Below are 18,484 nucleotides of genomic sequence, written 5' to 3'. Positions count from 1 at the left end.
ACTTGATTTTCAGTTCAAAATCAACGGATTCGGAAATGGTCGTTATTTTTAATAACATCAACAAGAAAATAAACAAGTTCATATTAAAGAAGTAATTTTGATTTAAAAACTTTATCAAGAAAAATGTCTTTTCATGTAGTCTTATCATTAAGCATTTATAGTGTCTTTGAAATTTATATCCTTGAAGTTTCGAATTCATATCCCTAGTCCTTTCTGAGTTATTGCAGACACGCCTTTTTTACAATCTGGATATACATGCTTTCCTTTGATTTAGTTGAATATCCTCCAGAAATTCCAACTAAATTTAGCCATTCTTGAGTTTTATAGGTACTCCCTTTTGACAGCCTGGATACAAGTACAAGTAGTGTCTTTTTATTTAGTTTAACATTCCCATCAACTTTCTAAAAGTTTCAACTTATACCCTAAGCCGTCCCTGAGATATTGCACGTATGCTATTTTTACAACCTGGATGCATTTGAAGTCTTTCAATTTAGTTCAATTTCCCCCTTAACAACCCCCAAAAATTTTAACTTAATGCTCTTAGTCGTTCCTGAGATATTGTAGATATGCCCTTTGATAATCTGGATGCACTTAATGTCTTTTGATTTAGTTCAATCCCTCCTCAACATTCTGTGAGGCTAGGGAGCGTATGGTTAAGGAAATTACCTCGAAACGATTGAATTTTAGATGTCAGTTGGGGGGGGGGCTGGTTCTGCTGCAAACGCAAGGGCGATTCCGCTAAAACAGTACCTGGCAGTTTCACCTGAGTGATCCTAGCTGTTTCTGAGATATTGTTGATGCTCCGTTTTGAAAACCTAGATAAACATCGTTTGTTTTATTTAGTTCAACGTGCACTGAAAGTTTATGTTAATATTAAAGAAAAGGTGATAAATTCTGAATAAAGAACAAAATTCCGAATTTGATAGATATCCAGTCTATGGTATCAGCATTCCCAGATTAATACCTCTAGCCAAATTGACGCCACAAAGAAGAAGAAGAATAAAAGCAGAACGAAGAAAAGAAGAAAACTTTTCTCACAACTTAACTATCATCAGTCTGTTTATAATCTGTTTCAGTCTCTGTTTAATTCTTAAAGAAGCAAGAATTTCAAAATATAAACATTTTCTCGCCCTTTGGTCTATTCATACTTGAAATTTTCTAATATTTTATTGTTCCCAAATTGGGAAGTTTTTTGGTTGGTATCACATTTACATCAGTATTGCCACGTTGAATCGTGAAGAAGCATAAGCAAAGCCAATCTGTTAAATTTTACCCGTTCATTAATGTTTGGTCCCAAATGTGTTTTTGGCTTATTTTTAATCCACGTTAAATTTTTTTATTTGGTGCCCGCTACTACGAAAAACTGCATAACTAAATAAAACGCCTTCTTCATTAATTAATTAAAAAATAAATTCTGAATAAGAAGGTATCAAACAAAGGAAAGAGCCATTTTAAACTTAAGAGCAGCATAATTGAAGTCCGATAAAAAATACAAACTCGAAACAACCAGAAATTAAAATGAATAATTATATCAAACATAAGGATTACAGGTACTGATATGGGTGAACAAATTAATCTTAAAACGAGTAAAAACCAAATTGAACATTCAAGTCAAACTTAGAATCAACATAATTACTACAAACAGGAATTTGGCTACTGCCCCCTTCCCCATCTCCTGACCGTTCTAAAACATATTGTAGTATTAACGTTTTATTCAAAACTGATATATATATATATATATATATATATATATATATATATATATATATATATATATATATATATATATATATATATATATATATATATATATATATATATATATATATATATATATATATATATATATATATATATATATATATATATATATATATATTCATAATATGTTTTTTTTCAGTGAAGTACGAATGACTCAATAGGCATTGCCTCTGAAACTGAATTTCTTATTTTCGTTGGGGTTCTTGTTTGTTATAGCGCCGACCACTCAAGAAGTGAAGCTAGGTTAATCCTAATGAAATATACCCAAGTATGGTAAAAATGTATTAGTTTAGGAACAAATTTAGGCTATGGGGAGTGGGGATTATATATAGCAGATGTGCATGCAAATTGTGTGACATACAGCTATTCCGCATATTATGAAGTATGAATTGTTTCATAACTTCACACTGTCAAAATACTTTACCCCCACCCACTAATGTGCAAATAATAGGCAAATTTATTTATTTTCCATCTATTCTGACACTTGATTTTCTCTTGTATCACGCTAAGCTTAAAGAAACTAAAGAAAGAATCTGGTTCTATAATACGTCATTGTATGAATATCTTGAGTGGTCGGTGCTATAGCATACAAATATCTTTATTAGTTTTGAATGATATATAAAGTAATACAAATTTCCATCCAACCAATTCTAATAATCATACTTAATTACGCTGTCCTTGGTATTTCAATCTAGATTTAACCAAAACTCAGCAATATATATGTGATTTAGATAGTCTTCTTTGAGTTTCCCTATTAATTCTTTCATCTTTTGACCTTAGAAATATCTTCGGTAATTAGACTTCAACTCTAGTTTTGTTTAACTTCTAATTATGGGGTATAATTTTTTTTTGAAACTTCGGCTTTCCGGATAAAGACACAGTAAAAGCGAAAACAAATTTATTCTTTCTACTTTTATACTGCTACTCAAATGTCAACCTTAAGATGCATAAATTAATTTATGGCTTATATTTAAAGATTGAAAACGAACATTAAAAGCAATTTAAGTTGAAGTTTATTCGATGAATGTGGTAAACATATAACAGTACATTGTTATTCACCACGATTGTTACGTGTGACTCACAAAATTGGAACTAAAGTTGGCACTGGTATATTTTGTAATGTTTTATTTATGTTATAGATCTATTAAATTATTTACTAACGTGTTGTCCTGTTAAAATAACCGTAATGGTAATAACAAAAAAAAATATAAACCCTGAATTTTATTTTGTAACAAACCAGCCTTGTTTCGTAGGATATGGAAGAGTACCGTTGGGAGGATGGTGATAAAATGTCAAAAAGGACCTAACTGTGGTTTAGGAGTAGGGGTGCCAATCCATGACAATGGGGATGGGCAAAGTATATTTTTCAAAATGTAGGGGGTGTCAATTTTGTCGTATTGTCGATTTTTTAAATGAAAATGCCAAAAACGGGTTTTCTTTAAACATTGGGGGGGGGGATCGAGCAGTCATTACATCCAACTTCTCCAAGTTGCATCCGGTTAGGCAGCTGTTGCTGGGACATCAATAAAAAGCTCAAATTTAAACGATTTTATTACAAACTAGCAGTCACTTCATAAGGGTTTTGACATAAGAGGTAGGTGGTAGTTTACGAGTGTGCTCTTCATCTGAGGGAGTTTCCAACACAACCACAGTCGGAGTTGAGGCAGCTAGAATAGATCTTGAGCCACATTGTAGCCAAGTGGTTATAATTAGAATTTACGACTAGACGTCAATAATCTAAGCTCGTAATTTGTTGAGTAATGCTCAACTTTCAAACGTAAATTTTTGTGGTTGATCTGTAAAAGTGAAGATTTAAGAATTTTTTTTCTTTAAAACTAGAAAAGACGAAAGCTTGGAACAGCTGATTTTCCATCTCAGCTGCGTACCCAGGGGCCCTGGGGGTTTGCACCAAAGTCTTTGGGTCATCCTTATTGAAATTATTCACCGACCCAGGCACCCACCCCCAAAAATAAAAATGCTTTTTTTTGCCCCCTCCCCCCGATATCCTGGGTATGTGCCTGTCACGCTGTGTTGTGACGACTTAAGGCTTCTGTCACCTTGGGGGTAGCGTAAAGAATGTTTGCGCCTGTTTTTTCTTATCCCTTTTTTCTATCCACTGGCTGAAACTACGCTCGATTTCTTAGTTGTTTTTTTATATATATTTTCTTATGTTTATTTTTCCTTTTGTCAGACGTCTCAACTCAACTCCTTTAGCTGACTAACCTGCTGCTAAGAGCAGGTCCTCGTTGACAGGAATGTTCGCCATCTCCATGAGTTTGTTGAGGCTATCCTTCCACCTTGTCCCGGGTTTGCCCCCGGGTGGGACCAGTCATAAGCTTTTGGGTCGAAATCGTAGACTATTCGGACTGAGGCTGTTGTCGGTATACGTATGAGCCATCAGAGATGTATTATGGATCTGGTATAAGATACAAATGAATTATATTATTAGAGTATACATGGGAAGAAGTGATGGTTATTAAAAGCTTTACAAAAAAAAATTCTTGCCACTTTATTTTCCGCTTCTATAATTCAACTGTGATGTTAAAATTAAGGAAAAGCTCATATCGTTTATAAATTTTCGTTTTTTTTTATCAACGGATGTATACATATTATGGCAAGGGCGGATCCAGGATTTTTTTTCGGGGGGGGGGGTTTACGAATTTTGACTTTTTCGGTGGGTGGGTTACTAATTTTTGACTTAGTTTTCGACTAAATTTACTGATTTTTACCTAGGTTTTATTAATTTTCGACTTATTTTTGACTCGGTCAAAAATTTCGGGGGGGTGGGGGTGGTTCAAACCGGGTAACCACCCCCCTGGATACGGCCTTGTATTATGGCTCGGACATAATTCGTCGTAAACTCACCCATACTTATTACCTTTAGTTCGGAAAAGTCTAACTTTTAATATTTGCTATTCATCTCAGTTGCCTAATACATATCGATTTCAAAAGACTGTCAAAGCCCGAGTCTTGCGGAAAAATGAAAAAACAAAAAAATGAATAAACAAAAAGACAAAAGTTTCCTGTTGTTGTTTTTTGTGTTCGTTTCTTCGTTGTTTTTTTTTTTTTTTTGTGTGTAATTTATAAACAGTGTGGCTCAATGTTCACTTCCTGAAAGTGTTGTATAGGGGTTTGCATAGTTACGTACTTCTTATTTAAACTTTGAGCCCTCGCCCAAAGTAGGTTGAACTCTTTCCGAATCGGAATTTTTGCCAGATGCTTGTTTCAACCTAAATGCTAATTTTATTTTAATATCATTGTTTCTCTAGACTTTCTTCCTAGAATGCACAAATCATAAAATTGAACCAAAACGAGCAAATCGTTGAATTTTTCGGAGGGGGTGAGTACATTTCGGGAAGAGGTTTCAAATATAAAAGTATAAAACCAAGGTAATTATTTACAAAAATAGAACTTTACATAACAATTCATTTTTGAGATGATCGGGAAGGGCTAAAACCCACCACACCTCTGACTACGTATTTGGGCTTAAAAGGTGTATGATTTTCTTTGTAATCTTATCAAGATGGAACCTGCCTGTCTTTGTGCTTAACACTTTGCGCTTTAAACGCGTGGAACTCCTCTAAAAAGCTTACCGATGGCTCTTCTTGGATAACCTTTAAAGCGAGCGCGCCCATATACCAACTGATCGTCAGAGATAACGGTTTAATGGGTACTTGTTAAGAATCCGGTAAGTCCGCGAGAAAGCCCGCATCGAAAAAGACCAAGAGTTGCATGAAAACAAGTTTTCTCTGCCTTGTGAGGTGTTGCTCACTCCATAAACAAAAATTTAACGTTAGTTTTTTGGGGTTGAAGGGGAAAATAAGGTACCTAGGTTTGGTTAGATTACGTTTTTAATATATACTATGCTTTACCCCCACCCTATCTAATGTGCAAATATATAGCCCAAATTTGTTTGTGAACTATTATATTTTTGTCCTATTTTGTTTTATTTCATTAGCATTAACAAAACTTCACTTCTCGCTTACTTACCGAATTAAACAAATAAGTAGAACAACAGGGAAATTTTTATATAAGACAGTGGAACGCAACTTTAAATGAATATTTCGACCCTATATCCAAGGGCCGTCCTCAGCAAAACAGACGAAGAGAATAAAAACAATATGAATATTATGGAATTTGTTTATTATGGAAAGGCAGTGTGGTCTTCGTCGCTATTTGCGTCTAGCTTACGGGGAGCAGTTGACTTATGATATCTTTTATTTTATTAGTTTAGGCAAAAAAAATGCTAATATTATCAATCAACAAAAGTTTTTAGAATCTTGTAGAAATGAAAATCTCATTCCTAAGTCTTTAAAAAACCTTTTAGTTTTAATGATTGAATTTTAATGTAAGTTTCTTTTATATTGTTTTTATTCTCTTCGTCTGTTTTGCTGAGGACGGCCCCTGAATATAGGGTCGAAATATTCATTTAAAGTTGCGTTCCACTGTCTTATATAAAAATTTCCCTGTTGTTCTACTTATTTGTTTATTATGGAAAGGCAGTGTGGTCTTCGTCGCTACTTACCGAATTCTTAACAAGTACCGTTCAATGGTTATTTTTGGCTATAATCGACGATTAGGCCTAATTTTACGCTAAAAGTGGCTTATTTTATTAAGGTTTCGCACTTTGTATCCACCTTTGGTCTTTTGCTTGGGTGGGGCAGCTGCCTCCTTGTCAATCCCTATGAATACCCTCGTATTGTGCCAAACCAAATTAGTCTAAACGTAATCGTGTGTGCCCTGTAAAATAGCTAAATGAGAATTACATATATCCTTTTTATTTTGTCTGTCATTGTGAAGGGGGAGGGGGCATATTCTTCCGACCCTCTCTGATTCATCTCTCCAGGATTGGTTGCAACGGTTTATTATACCGACGGTGTGATTATGAGAAATTCAAAATCTTTGAAAATCAGAAATTTGTTTAAAGGTGATGTAAAAAACCGAAAATTTTAATAAGGTTAGGTGGAGAAAAGCCTTTCAGGCAAGCACGCAAGGGGGGCCTTGGGGCCCAGTCCTTCTCCCAAAATCTCAATTTGTTCTGAATTTCTGGGCACTTCTTGTTCAAATTCTGAATTATTTGTGTTTTCCCCACTCCACGAAGAAAATTCAAAAGTACGTAAACACGTTCTTAGTGTTTCTTCTGCTTTGTTATTGTTCATTTCAAAAGATTAGTTGTTTGTGTGTTTGTGTTTGTTTTGAGTACCGAGAACAGCTCGGCGGAAGTCCTTGCCGATTTACCTGTTTTTTTGTTTTTGCTTCGTTTCTCCACTGACTAAAAAAAAACCATAGTTTGTTGTTTTATTTTTTTTACTCGTTTGCTGTCAAACGTCAAGCATATGTCCCTTCAAGGGCTAGGCACACGTAGCTGATTTCGGGAACTGATTTCAGCATCAGTGGACAAACGATAGCGGTAAGAAAGATTTGTTGAAAGAAAAATTTATTGCGCGGGATTTTCAAAACAAAAAATCATGGACACAAATAGTCAACTGGAGTCTATAAATAATTGTTTGATTGATCTCAGCTTAGTTCTCAGCTCAGTAGTGGGTTCTTTCGCTACAGATACATCTGGCTGACTATTTATTTGTATCCCTATTTTTGGTGATGATCATGATGAAAATCGGCACTGATTTTGTAAATCGGTGCCGAAAACTATAAAAATTTTCAAGGTCGAATCGAAGCTGATTTCTCCTAAAATCGGCGCTGATTTGGAAATCAGTTCCCAAAATCAGCACCGTGTGCCCAGCCCTTTAATCCTTCCGCAGACTATCTATCTGGTTCACGTGCATCATTCATTGATAAGCATCAATAATTCAAGGTCCTTCCTGAAAAGTGTGTCAAGTGTCAGTGCCTCGTTATATTCGATATTGCCTGTTGATTTAGAATAAAACCGAAATTTCTTTAATTAATATCAGCATCAATTCGAACGTATCGTAATTCTAGAAGTACTTCCCTCGGCTGGGAAGCTATGCTTCTTAAAATTCAGTATATCATTTTATTTATTGATTGGGTGTGGTTTCTATCGGAAGATTCTCTTTCCATTTACAACTCTTTTATTCAAGACATGTTTAACAAATTTCAAAATTTTAAAAACCCTTTTAATTGGTGTTGTAATTGCGAAACTGCTTGGAATTTTAACTCAAAGGTTGGGATATTTAATACAATAATTTCAGCGGAGTGTGACCGTCTTTTCCCTTATGATTCATTCTCTTACGTCTGAATCAGAATGTGATTTTTAAATCCATCTGGGTAGTGACTCGATAGGGGGGTGAGACCCTAGGTTGTCAATTGACGGAGTTTAGTACGGAAAGAATGCCCCCCCCCCCTCGTACTAATAATTTTAAAGATGATTTATAAAAAATTTTATTGTCGTTACTTTATTTTTTAAATTTTTTATTTTTTAAAATAAAAAGGGGGGGGGGGCAAAGGATACAACAACTTTCAGCTTATAAAAAATCAATATTGTTTAAAAAATTAACTTTGGGAGGGGAGTTATTTTTTCATTTACAAAGCTTAAAAGGCATTACTATTTAAAATATAGGGGACAAAAAATCTGGGAGGGGCATTTATCCAACCTTCCTCTAATCGGTGCCCTGCTGCCAGTATGTTTCGTTTTTTTTTCGTTTTTTTCTCTAGCCTTATCCGGATTTTTTTTTTTTTATAAAATTTTTTAAAAAACGTCTTTTTTATATGATTTATTAAAAAGAATTAAAAATAAAAATTTTTTAACCCCTTTAAGTTTTTAACCCCTTAACTTTTATAGCAAAAAAAAAAAAAAAAATCTGTTTCCCTTAGTTTGTAAATCACATCAGTCATATATGTTCCCAGTCAGATCATTCTCAATGGAGGAAATATTTCAAAGAAAAAGGTGAGACATGGAAATTTCAATATTTATTTTGTTATGAATTAAAGAATGAAAAGGGTAAAATAGGCAAATAAAAAGGAAAGACTTACTTTCAAAAAAGAAAGCATTTCGAATCAGGTTGAAGAAAGGTTAAGTATAATTATTTGTCATGTTAAACTATGCTATACTAATTTTCTGGCAAAATTCTTCGGACACTTCTAAATAAAAAAAACTACGGTTGTTATTAATACACAGGGAGGGAGGGGTTTAACGCTGGAACTAATGCTCCGTGGAGGCGTATTTCTTTAAAGGTTGTTTATTATTAGATCGCATCAATGCGTTAGGTAATCTAGTTACGTACATGAGAAGAAAAGACATACTTCAAAAAGAAAGAATTCCGAGTCAAGGTGAAGAATTGTTAAGTAAAATTATTTGTCATGTCAAATGACACTATAGCAATTCTATTAAAAGTTTGGTGATGAAGATGGTGAATTGAGAATATGGGAAGCGAAAAATAAGCTTATTTATGGATCTAAACAGCAATAACTCCGGCATTAATGTTTTATATCATAATATTTATAATAGTTTTGTATTATATTAATATTAATTAAACCAAATGGTAGTAAAGGCAGTCAAATTTTTTACATCCTAAAAAGTTATAATTCTCACATAAATTCATCTTAAGCTAGAGAACCAACCTTTAGAAGTGTTTTTCTACGAACCTTTATAAAACCATTGTCGCCCAAATTCTTAAAAAAAATTGTTGCTATAAATGCGAATTTGTTCAAAAATGCAAATTTGTTCTAAATGCGCAATTTGTTTACGGTCAAATCTTAATCTCAGAAAACCTTCAACTGAATTTCTTGATTTCTTTTTTACATTTTATTCTGCTAAAACACCTTTAGTCTCACGCAGGGACGTACTTAAAGAAGCCTCACCCCCCTCCCCAGAAATGAAAAATGTTCTTGAATTTCTGCGCACTTATTATTGAAGTTATTAAAGTAAATTGTTTTTTTTTATTTCCTCCGTATTTGTTTGTTTTATTCATCCCCCCCCCGAAAACAATTCTGGGTACATGCCTGGTATCACGTTCAGAGAATCTACAGGACGCTGTATCGATATCATCTGATATCGATACATTTATCTGTTATTGGTAGCATAATACCAAATTATAGCTTGCGTCAAAATTGATACCACAATAGTGCTTACAACACAATCAGCATTTGAGCCGTTCAGAAGCCAAATTAGTGTTATTTTTTTCTATATTTATTCGTTAAGTTTTAAAGGGCGCCTCTTAAAAGGAAGTTGCAAGATAACTTAAGATGTGTTTAGTATTAATTACTAAATAATTTTAATTAATTCACTAATTGATTAATAAAATATCTAAAGCCGAACTGGCTAGCCATTAAAAAAACAAAGAAATGAATACAAAGACGACAAAATGGGTGTATGGACAGTAAATGAAAGTGAACAGAAACAACAAAATCCAATGAATATTTCACACGTATTTAAAAATGTGTATACAGCTTAAAAAAAAGAAACTAAAACTAAAAAATATAACTAAAAAAACATATATAAAACTGAAATAAATTAAAACAAATTATATAATATATCATTTTTTACATTTACAATTTGCAGCTACCTTCATTAAAACACGAAAGTAACTCAAACTCTTGGTTTGAGTTACGTGGTTGGATCTTTCCGACATTGTTGGATTTTTGGCCCTCTTGTCAGACCAAAAAAAAATTGTGTCAGACGTCAGAATTTTGTTGGATTTTTAGTAAAAAAAATGGATATTTGTCGGATTTTTAATTGTACTAGATTTTTTTTTTACTGGATTAGAATTTTCAAACTAGCGAAATGGGTGGACCGTTTTCTTACTGATTAAGAAAAAAACGTATCACTAGATTAAGAAAGGCAAATCTTTTGAAAATTTGTTGCAGTTTTGTTCTACAGGAGTTTGAAATACAAGTAGACCTCCTTGATATGGTTGAATGTTGTGATGGGAAATCGGAAACCATTTTCAACCTTATTTGAGATGTTCTTCAAGATAAAGATATGCCTACAGAGAACTGGGTTGGAATCTGTGTGGACAATGTAATACTATGTTTGGGTGTGATAACTCGGTTGTGGGCTGAATCAAAGACAAATTCCCATATGTGATATGTGTCAAGTGCAGCAGTCATTCAATTCATTTAGTTGCTTCTTATGCTTGCAAACAGTTGCTAAACCAATGTGAAGATCTGTGTTACGCAATATATAATCACTTCAGCATGATTGTCAAACGACCCTCTGATTTCGAATTGCACCAGAAGTTTAGAGACACCCCAGTCCTGAATGTGCTTTCCCCAGGTCAAAACACGTTGGCTGTCTCTTCGGATGTGCGTTGAACGACTGTTGCATAATTGGAATGCACTTAGTAGCTACTTTCAGGGAGTAACAGCTGAGGATCCAACTCACGCGAAAGACAGGGCATCGCAAGCCCTAAAAAATCTACTGCTTCGAAGACTTGCTACATTAGGTCAACCTCCCCATTGAATCTCGACCCTGACAAAGCAAGTGTATACCTTCCAGCTGAAGATGTTTACTTGCGGATGGTAGGTCATGAGTCTCTTCAAACCTTGCAGTCAAATCCGAGCACAAAAGTAGATCAACGTGAAGTGAAAGTCATCTATGAATGTGCTCGTAAGTTTTGTGTGGAGACGATGAAGAAAATCAAGCAGCGATTCTCGGTTGAGGACGAACTGTTTACGTTGTGTCAGATCCTTGACGCTACGAAAATTTTGGACATAGGTGCAGTTGGTCTTCTGCAAAAGATTCTACAGAGACATAGTAGACCGTCGTGGTATGGAAGAAAGATAGTAGAGGAATGACGGAGTTAACTGCTTTTTGATCTTACAAATGTGACAGATGTCTGTGATTTTTGGTGTCACGTGGCTTCTATAAAAACACCAAATGGTACTCAGAAGTTCTCTAACATAATCAGCATTGTCCAATACCTCCTGACCTTGCCATTTTTGAACGTTGTTGTAAAGCGGTTCTTTTCTAAAGACGTTAAAACAGATCATAAGAACTCGCTCAAAAGTATGACCCTTGCCTCAATTATGCAGGCCCAGTTTGGCCTGAAAAAAAAGACATGTCTTATGATTTAGATGTCTATGCCCCTCTCATAAAACTAGTCAAAACTGTAAAAGCCAACGCGACGGCCAAGGAGTGCGTTCAGTGTATTTAAAAAAGTTCAGATAAAAAAAGAAAAAGAATGATGAAAGTTTGTTTTGTATTTGATTAAAAAAAGGTTTTTTATAGGAATTTTTTAAAATATATGAGTTGATAAAGACTAAAAGTGAGTGTGCATTAGGTGCGGATTTTTTTTTTCGGAATGTTAAAGATAAATGTTACCTTTGAGGGAGGAGGAGTTGTAGGACAGACAGTGTAAAAGCTTGTCTTGTGAAAAGAAACATTCCTATGCGACAGACTATTGTCAGATTTTTCGGTTGGCATCGGAAATTTGGTGAATTTTAGTCCAGTGTGATGTCAGAAAAAATGTCGGATTTTCTGTGGTCGGGTGTCGGAATCTTCAGACTTTATAAACTGATCGATCGGAATCTGTTAGGAACAAAGTGGAAGCACTCCTCATCCTCTTCGTTAGAGGTTATATGAGAAGTTCATCGAGCTTAGGTGCTTCATGGAAGGTTGTACATGGACTGGACTGTTTTTAGTGTGAGTAGCCAAAGTCCCATGATTACCAGAGTTCTATACATCTCTGCGTTCTAGTCTTGTAGGTAGTTTCTGATATACAAACTGGTACCTCCCCCAGATTTGAAAAATGTCTTTTCGTGTATTTTCATTATAAAAAACGAATAAGTCACAATTGTTCCCCTCTCCCTAGATCTAAAAAAATAATTGTTTTCATCTTCGTTCAAAAGTTCCCCCTGTATTGTATACATTAAACACGTTTTCTACAATTATTAAACTCCGCCTCAAAACTTCGGTGTCAATGGGAGAGGATAATTGCCTCCCCTAAACTTTACCACCTCGCTCTCCAGATTTTGAAGAATGTCTTTTTGGTTATTAGCACTTTAAATTCGAAAAGATAACCCCTCCCCCTAGATTAAAAAAAAGTTTTTATCATCTTCATTTAAAATAAATTGAAAAAATAATCCTTGTCCCTATATTCTCGTGATTTGACGCCCTGTCTCAAAGGAAATTGAGCTACTCCCTGTTAGCTCCAAAATTTGTTCACGGAAATGTTTAAGCACAAAAGACACCATAGTGTAAATATTGCTGTTGGAGCATGCTAATCTTATTTTTGTATTAATGATCATGGAGTTTTAAATGAAATGGCAGCAAATGGGACAGGTCAGCTAATTTACGACGAAGATTGGTATTTACATTCAAATACTTTTGATTTGCAGAAATAAATTGTTATTTATTAAAGATGAATACGACAAGTTTCGCTTCGTAGCTTTTTGTGTCTCAATGAATGCGTTTTACTGTATGATTTAGTAAATAAATAAATTACATTATCTAGATACTAAATGTAGAGGGAACAAATATTCAGCGTTAAATAATTGTTAATTGAGCTTAAAAAGACCTGTCACTTTAAATAATAAAAATCGAAATTTAGCTAATATTTATAGTAACTCAAAAAAAATTATTGGAAGAAGTTTTTTTTTAAGTGAAAAGCCGTGGCAGAATCCAACGCTGCAGAGTTATCAAGTATAATTGAAGCCAAAGTAGAATGCATATGCAATTAGGGCTTTGACCCAATTGATATATTTTTTTCCTAGGTGGGGAGGGAGATTAACCCCCCCACCCGCTTCTCTCTTATTATCCACAGTTGTAAATTAGGCTCTGGGTCCAAAAAACCTCAAACTGGTTCTTACTCACTCAATGTTTGCTGTTTACACCTGGTAACCCGCTCTGATAGATTTCATGATGACAAGAAATTACCACCACCCCCCCTTCGGATTACCCGAAGATCAGCTTTAGGCTCCAGAAAGTCACAAATAGGAGACTGTTTTCGACTTCTCATCATTTATACCCAGTAACCCGTTCTAATAGATGTCTTGGTGACATGAAATTAGTCCCCTCCCTCGTATTACCCGAAGATCAGCTTTAGACTCCGGAAAATCACAAATAGGACGCTGGTTTGTGCTTCTCATCATGTATATTTTATACCCGGTGACACGTTGTGGCAGATGTTATATGGCAAAAGTGGAGGTGCCCCTTCCCTTCGTAAGGGTTAACAACAACACACAATAATTGTAGGAATCATATTTGACAATAGGAAATATTTGGAAATAGAATTTGGAATTTATGGTATATATTTGTAGCCGTTGTGGCAGATGCTATATGGCAAAAATGGAGGTCCCCCTTCCCTCCGTAAGGGTTAATAACAACACACAATCATTGTAGGAATCATATTTGAAAATATTAAATGTTTGGAAATAGAATTTGGAATATATGGTAGATATGTATTCCGCTAAGCACAAGGTACTGGTTCCATCAAAGGCTCCACTATTTTTGGGTGAAAATAGCTTTTTTCGCATTTTCATTGAAAAAATGACGAATGTGTTCCCCCGTAGATTATAAAAAACACATTATGCCTCCTCCCTATAAATTAGTAAATCGATTTCACTGTTAACGGCGGGGGCGTAAATAGCTGTGAAGTAGGGAGAGCAGTGGCCACCACTAGACCTTGTTTTGCCTCCTCTTGACCCACTTTTGGCCCTAAAGGACACCCTCGATGGTCAATCATTTTGATCAAAAGCTTCCGTCAATCAATAGATTAAAGCATGATTGAGCGTCTACGAACCTGTTGGACGCTTGAGTCAATCGTTGATGGTGATTGATAGGAAGTTTAAATGACTCAATCGGTTCCTAGACGGTCTATTAAGTTTTTCATTTGCTCCTTCCAGACCAGATCTAGATGTCAAGAAAGTGCAAATTGTAACTTTGGCTGCAAGATCGTCCATTCATGAAAATGTGGGTGGGGGGGAGGGCAAAATATATTTTCAAGACTTGGTGGGTGGCTAACTTAGTCGTTTTTTTTTAATATTCAAAAAATGGTTTATTTTAATGAAAATATCAACAAAAACATTATTTACAAAATATAAAATTAAATAATTACCTCCAACTCCTGCCCCCCCCCCCTAAATCGATGCACTTTCCTACCAATCAATGTTGCCTGATCCGATCTTTGCTTTAATTCATGCGCTACTGGATTTTTTATGATTTAACCCTCTTTAAGCTGTTTACTGGATAATAATTTGTCCCCCTCTAGGATTTTTTTAAATCACGCAAATCTAAACCATCATTGATGCTGAATAGACTATTAAGTATTTTTATTTTCTAGTAAACAAAGTATTTCTTCCGGGTCAACACTAGAAAAAAAACGCTGGAATCAAAATATGGGTTAAGAATTTGTGCATTTCTGCTCTAATAAATATAAAATTTTTTGAATGCTAAATATTAGAAATGGAAATAAATTAGAAAATCTATCTCGACATTTGATATAACCTTCAGAATTTTTTTTTGCGTCTAATTGCTCCAAAACCGTTCGTATTACATTTTCTTCTTAGACCCCTCCCCCCCCCCTTCGGCGCACCTTTTTTTTACCTGTAGATTAACTGATTAATCTAAATTTGCATACACTTTTTTATATTTTTCTTATTAATGGGTTTTTTTTTCAAGGTCGAAGGCTAGAAAAAGAAGTCAAGGAAGTATTAGATGAATTTAGTCATGATAGAGAACAGAAAGAAACCCTCTTAACAGGAAGAAGAGTGACTTTAGCTGAAGAATTAAGTGACTAATATTTCACCTCTTTTCTACTACCTCTTTTCTATTTATTGCCTCCACACACCCTCCCCCGTCCTTAAAAAATGAACACTACCCGCCAAGCTTTTGGTGTCTATTCGGGTATGGTACTTTGAGTTAGGACTTGCATATCTCTTTTCCCCCTTTGTAGAAGAGCCTTCTTAGGTGTGTCAAGGTGCCCACCACTATGTTTCCAAAACCCAAGAACCCCGCCTGGCAGCTCCAAACCAGCTTGGGCAGGCAACACTCATCCCCCAAAAGAAAGGGGAGAATAAGTCACATCTTGGCTGTCATCAGCGGCAAGTTGCGCTTGAAACTCAGAACTGTACTTTCAAGAGAACTTTCTTCCCACCTCGAGGACTCCTTGAGGAATCTCTTCTTGCTCAACGGTTGGCGCTTCGTATATTCAGGGGAGTAGGCCCCCGGTCATGATTTCGTCAGCTAATATTGACACCAGCCAATCCAATCTTGTCGGTGTAAACCGTAAATGCACTGTCTCAGAGCTAAACACTGGGCATTACAGCCAGTAGCTCAGTGGTAACTGGAGTTAGGAGAAGTATGCCCCCATTTGTCCTTATTACTGCCAGGGGGACCACGAGAAGATTGTCACCACTATCCTGTTTTTCTGTTTTTCCTTACTACATTAGATGTAGATTCACTTATTTTTCATTTGATATATTTAGACTTAATTATTAAATACTAGCCTACCCGTCGCGCTTTGCTGCAATCTTACAATAAAGGAAATTAAAAGAAAATGCCTAATTGTGGACCTTCCCCCCCCCCCCTTCCAGGGAAAATTCTCCCCGCGAAAAATCTTTCCTTCCATGCGGAGAATTCATCCCACGGATTAATAACGATGGCATTTTTAAATTTAAAAGTATTTGAAAAACTTCCCCAGCCGACCATTCTCCTCCTGGAAAATCCCCTCCCTACTGAAAATCCCTCTACGGTCAATTATCCCCAACGATTCCTCTTCATTGGGGAATCCAGTCCATAAATCGAAAGACAAGACAATGCACTGAATCGATAAAACACTGACTTCGATTATTTTCAAACGTCAGGCTTTCCATAATATAATTGATCTCAGATTGAATAAAGTTGTCCTTTACCCTACCTTTGTATAAATTCCCTGATTAATTTATTTTGATTACATATGCAAAGAGTCTGAAAAAGATATGTAACTTAAATTTATTTTATTATGGGAAATCCCACTCTGCAGAATTCCCCCCGACCCCGACAATTCTCCCCGGAGGAAAATTTTTCCCACATGTAAAACAACGCTGGTATTTCTAAGTTAGAAAAGCATTGTTGAATATCAATTTCAGAGGGTTAGATGTTAGATGTCAGAGGATTAGAGGGTTTGTTAGATGACTGTCAGTTCTTTGTGTAAGTCTCTGCTTTCATCAGTGCGAAAGGTAGAAAGAGGGCCGGGGGGAGGGCGAAAAAATTTTATGCTTAAAATCTTCGCAAGAGCGTACTCATCAATTTCTTGAAGTTTCTTGGCGATCAGATGAATAGTGTAGTAATGCATATGGGATACAGACAGACATTGGGATACATACAGACAGAAAGACAGACATTCCTTCGATTTTTTATATATTAAATAAAAAAAACAAGTTTTTTTCCAACTGAAAGTAAGGAGCGACATTAAAAAGAACAGAAATTATTCCGTATATGAAAGGGGCTGTCCCCTCCTCAGCGCCTCGCTCTTTACGCTAAAGTTTTTTATTGTTTAAAAAAATAGAGTTGTGGGAAAGTCAAACTTTAGTGTAAAGAGCGAGGTGCTGAGGAGGGGACAGCCCCTTTCATATACGGAATAATTTCTGTTCGTTTTAATGTTTTAATGCCGCTCCTTACTCTCAGTTAAAAAAAACTTGTTTTTTTATTTAATTTTTGAACGTTTTTGAATTAACGCATGTTTTGATTTTGGCTCACCGTATAGGAATAATTAAAACAAAATTTGCATATTAATTTTACTTTAATTTGGTTAAATACCTTTCTTGAAATTTGTTGACTTTTATTTACGAATGTTTTTATTATTAACAAATATACGTAACTTAGGAATTAACTGACGTATCGAACTTCTATATTAGTATATTCTTAATATAGATATAAGTAGTTTGCCCCCTAGTCAATACCTCGCTCTTTAAGCTCAAGGTCAAATTTTATTACAATTTTTTAAAAATGACCCCTTAATTACAAAGGCCGTTAATTAGAATAAATAGCTCTTATGAAAGTACTAAAAAATCTTTGGCTTAAAGAGCGAGGTATTGACTAGGGGGCGAACCAAATCATACAGCTAATATTTTCTGTTCGTTTTAAGTTTTGATGTTGCTCCTTACTTTCAGTTGAAAAACTTGTTTTTTTATATTTAATTTCTGATTTTTTTTTTTAAATAATTCTGGGGAGTCCGGCGCCCCCTTCATAGCAATGTCCCTTCCCCCATGAAAACTTCCTTAATGGAAAGATCCTCCCACATAACCCCCAAAAAACCCCCACCCCCCACTACCAGAAAAAAATCCCCTGAAAACGTCTGTATACTTCCCAATAACCAATGCTATATGCTAACATTGGGTAAAGCTCATAAATTCCAGCCCTTCCTCAGGGGGCTTCGGGGGATTAAGTCATCCTAAAAGATATAGTTATCACATTTTCGACCATACTAAGCAAAATGGGTATCTCAAAATTTTGATCGGGTGCCTTTGGGAAAAAACTGAGCGTGGGAGGGGGCCTAGTTGCCCTCAATTTTCTTTCGTCACTTAAAAAGGGCACTAGAACTTTTTAATTTCCGTTCAAATGAGCCCTTCCACGATATTCTAGGACCACTGGGTCAATACGATTACCCCTGGGAAAAAGAAAAAAAAAACAAATAAAAACGCATCCCTGACCTTTCTTCTGGTAAAAAAAGGAAAATTCAACATTTTTATAGGTAGGAGCTTGAAACCTCTAAAGTAGGGTTCTCTGATACGCTGAATATGATGGTGTGATTTTTATTAAGGTTCTATAACTTTTAGGGGGTCTTTTTCCCTTTTTTCGAAAATAAGCCAAATTCTCAGGCGCGTA

At 35.3% G+C, this 18,484-nt stretch overlaps 1 protein-coding gene across 1 annotated transcript in view; it reads left to right on the top strand.

Annotated features, from left to right (window-relative positions):
* LOC148940300 (dynamin-like GTPase OPA1, mitochondrial) overlaps window positions 1–18,484 on the top strand; it is an 84,229-nt gene that overhangs the window by 38,323 nt on the left and 27,422 nt on the right. The window contains exon 4 of the mRNA XM_089106125.1: window positions 15,299–15,409. Within this exon, the coding sequence (XP_088962251.1) occupies window positions 15,299–15,409 (111 nt within the window). The remainder of the gene's footprint in view (window positions 1–15,298; window positions 15,410–18,484) is intronic.

This window comes from Artemia sp. Qi Xiang Cuo, chromosome 20 (genome assembly GCF_049724085.1).
Source record: "Artemia sp. Qi Xiang Cuo chromosome 20, ASM4972408v1, whole genome shotgun sequence".
NCBI lineage: Eukaryota > Metazoa > Arthropoda > Branchiopoda > Anostraca > Artemiidae > Artemia > Artemia sp. Qi Xiang Cuo.
This window is presented reverse-complemented; position numbering and strand designations above follow the sequence as displayed.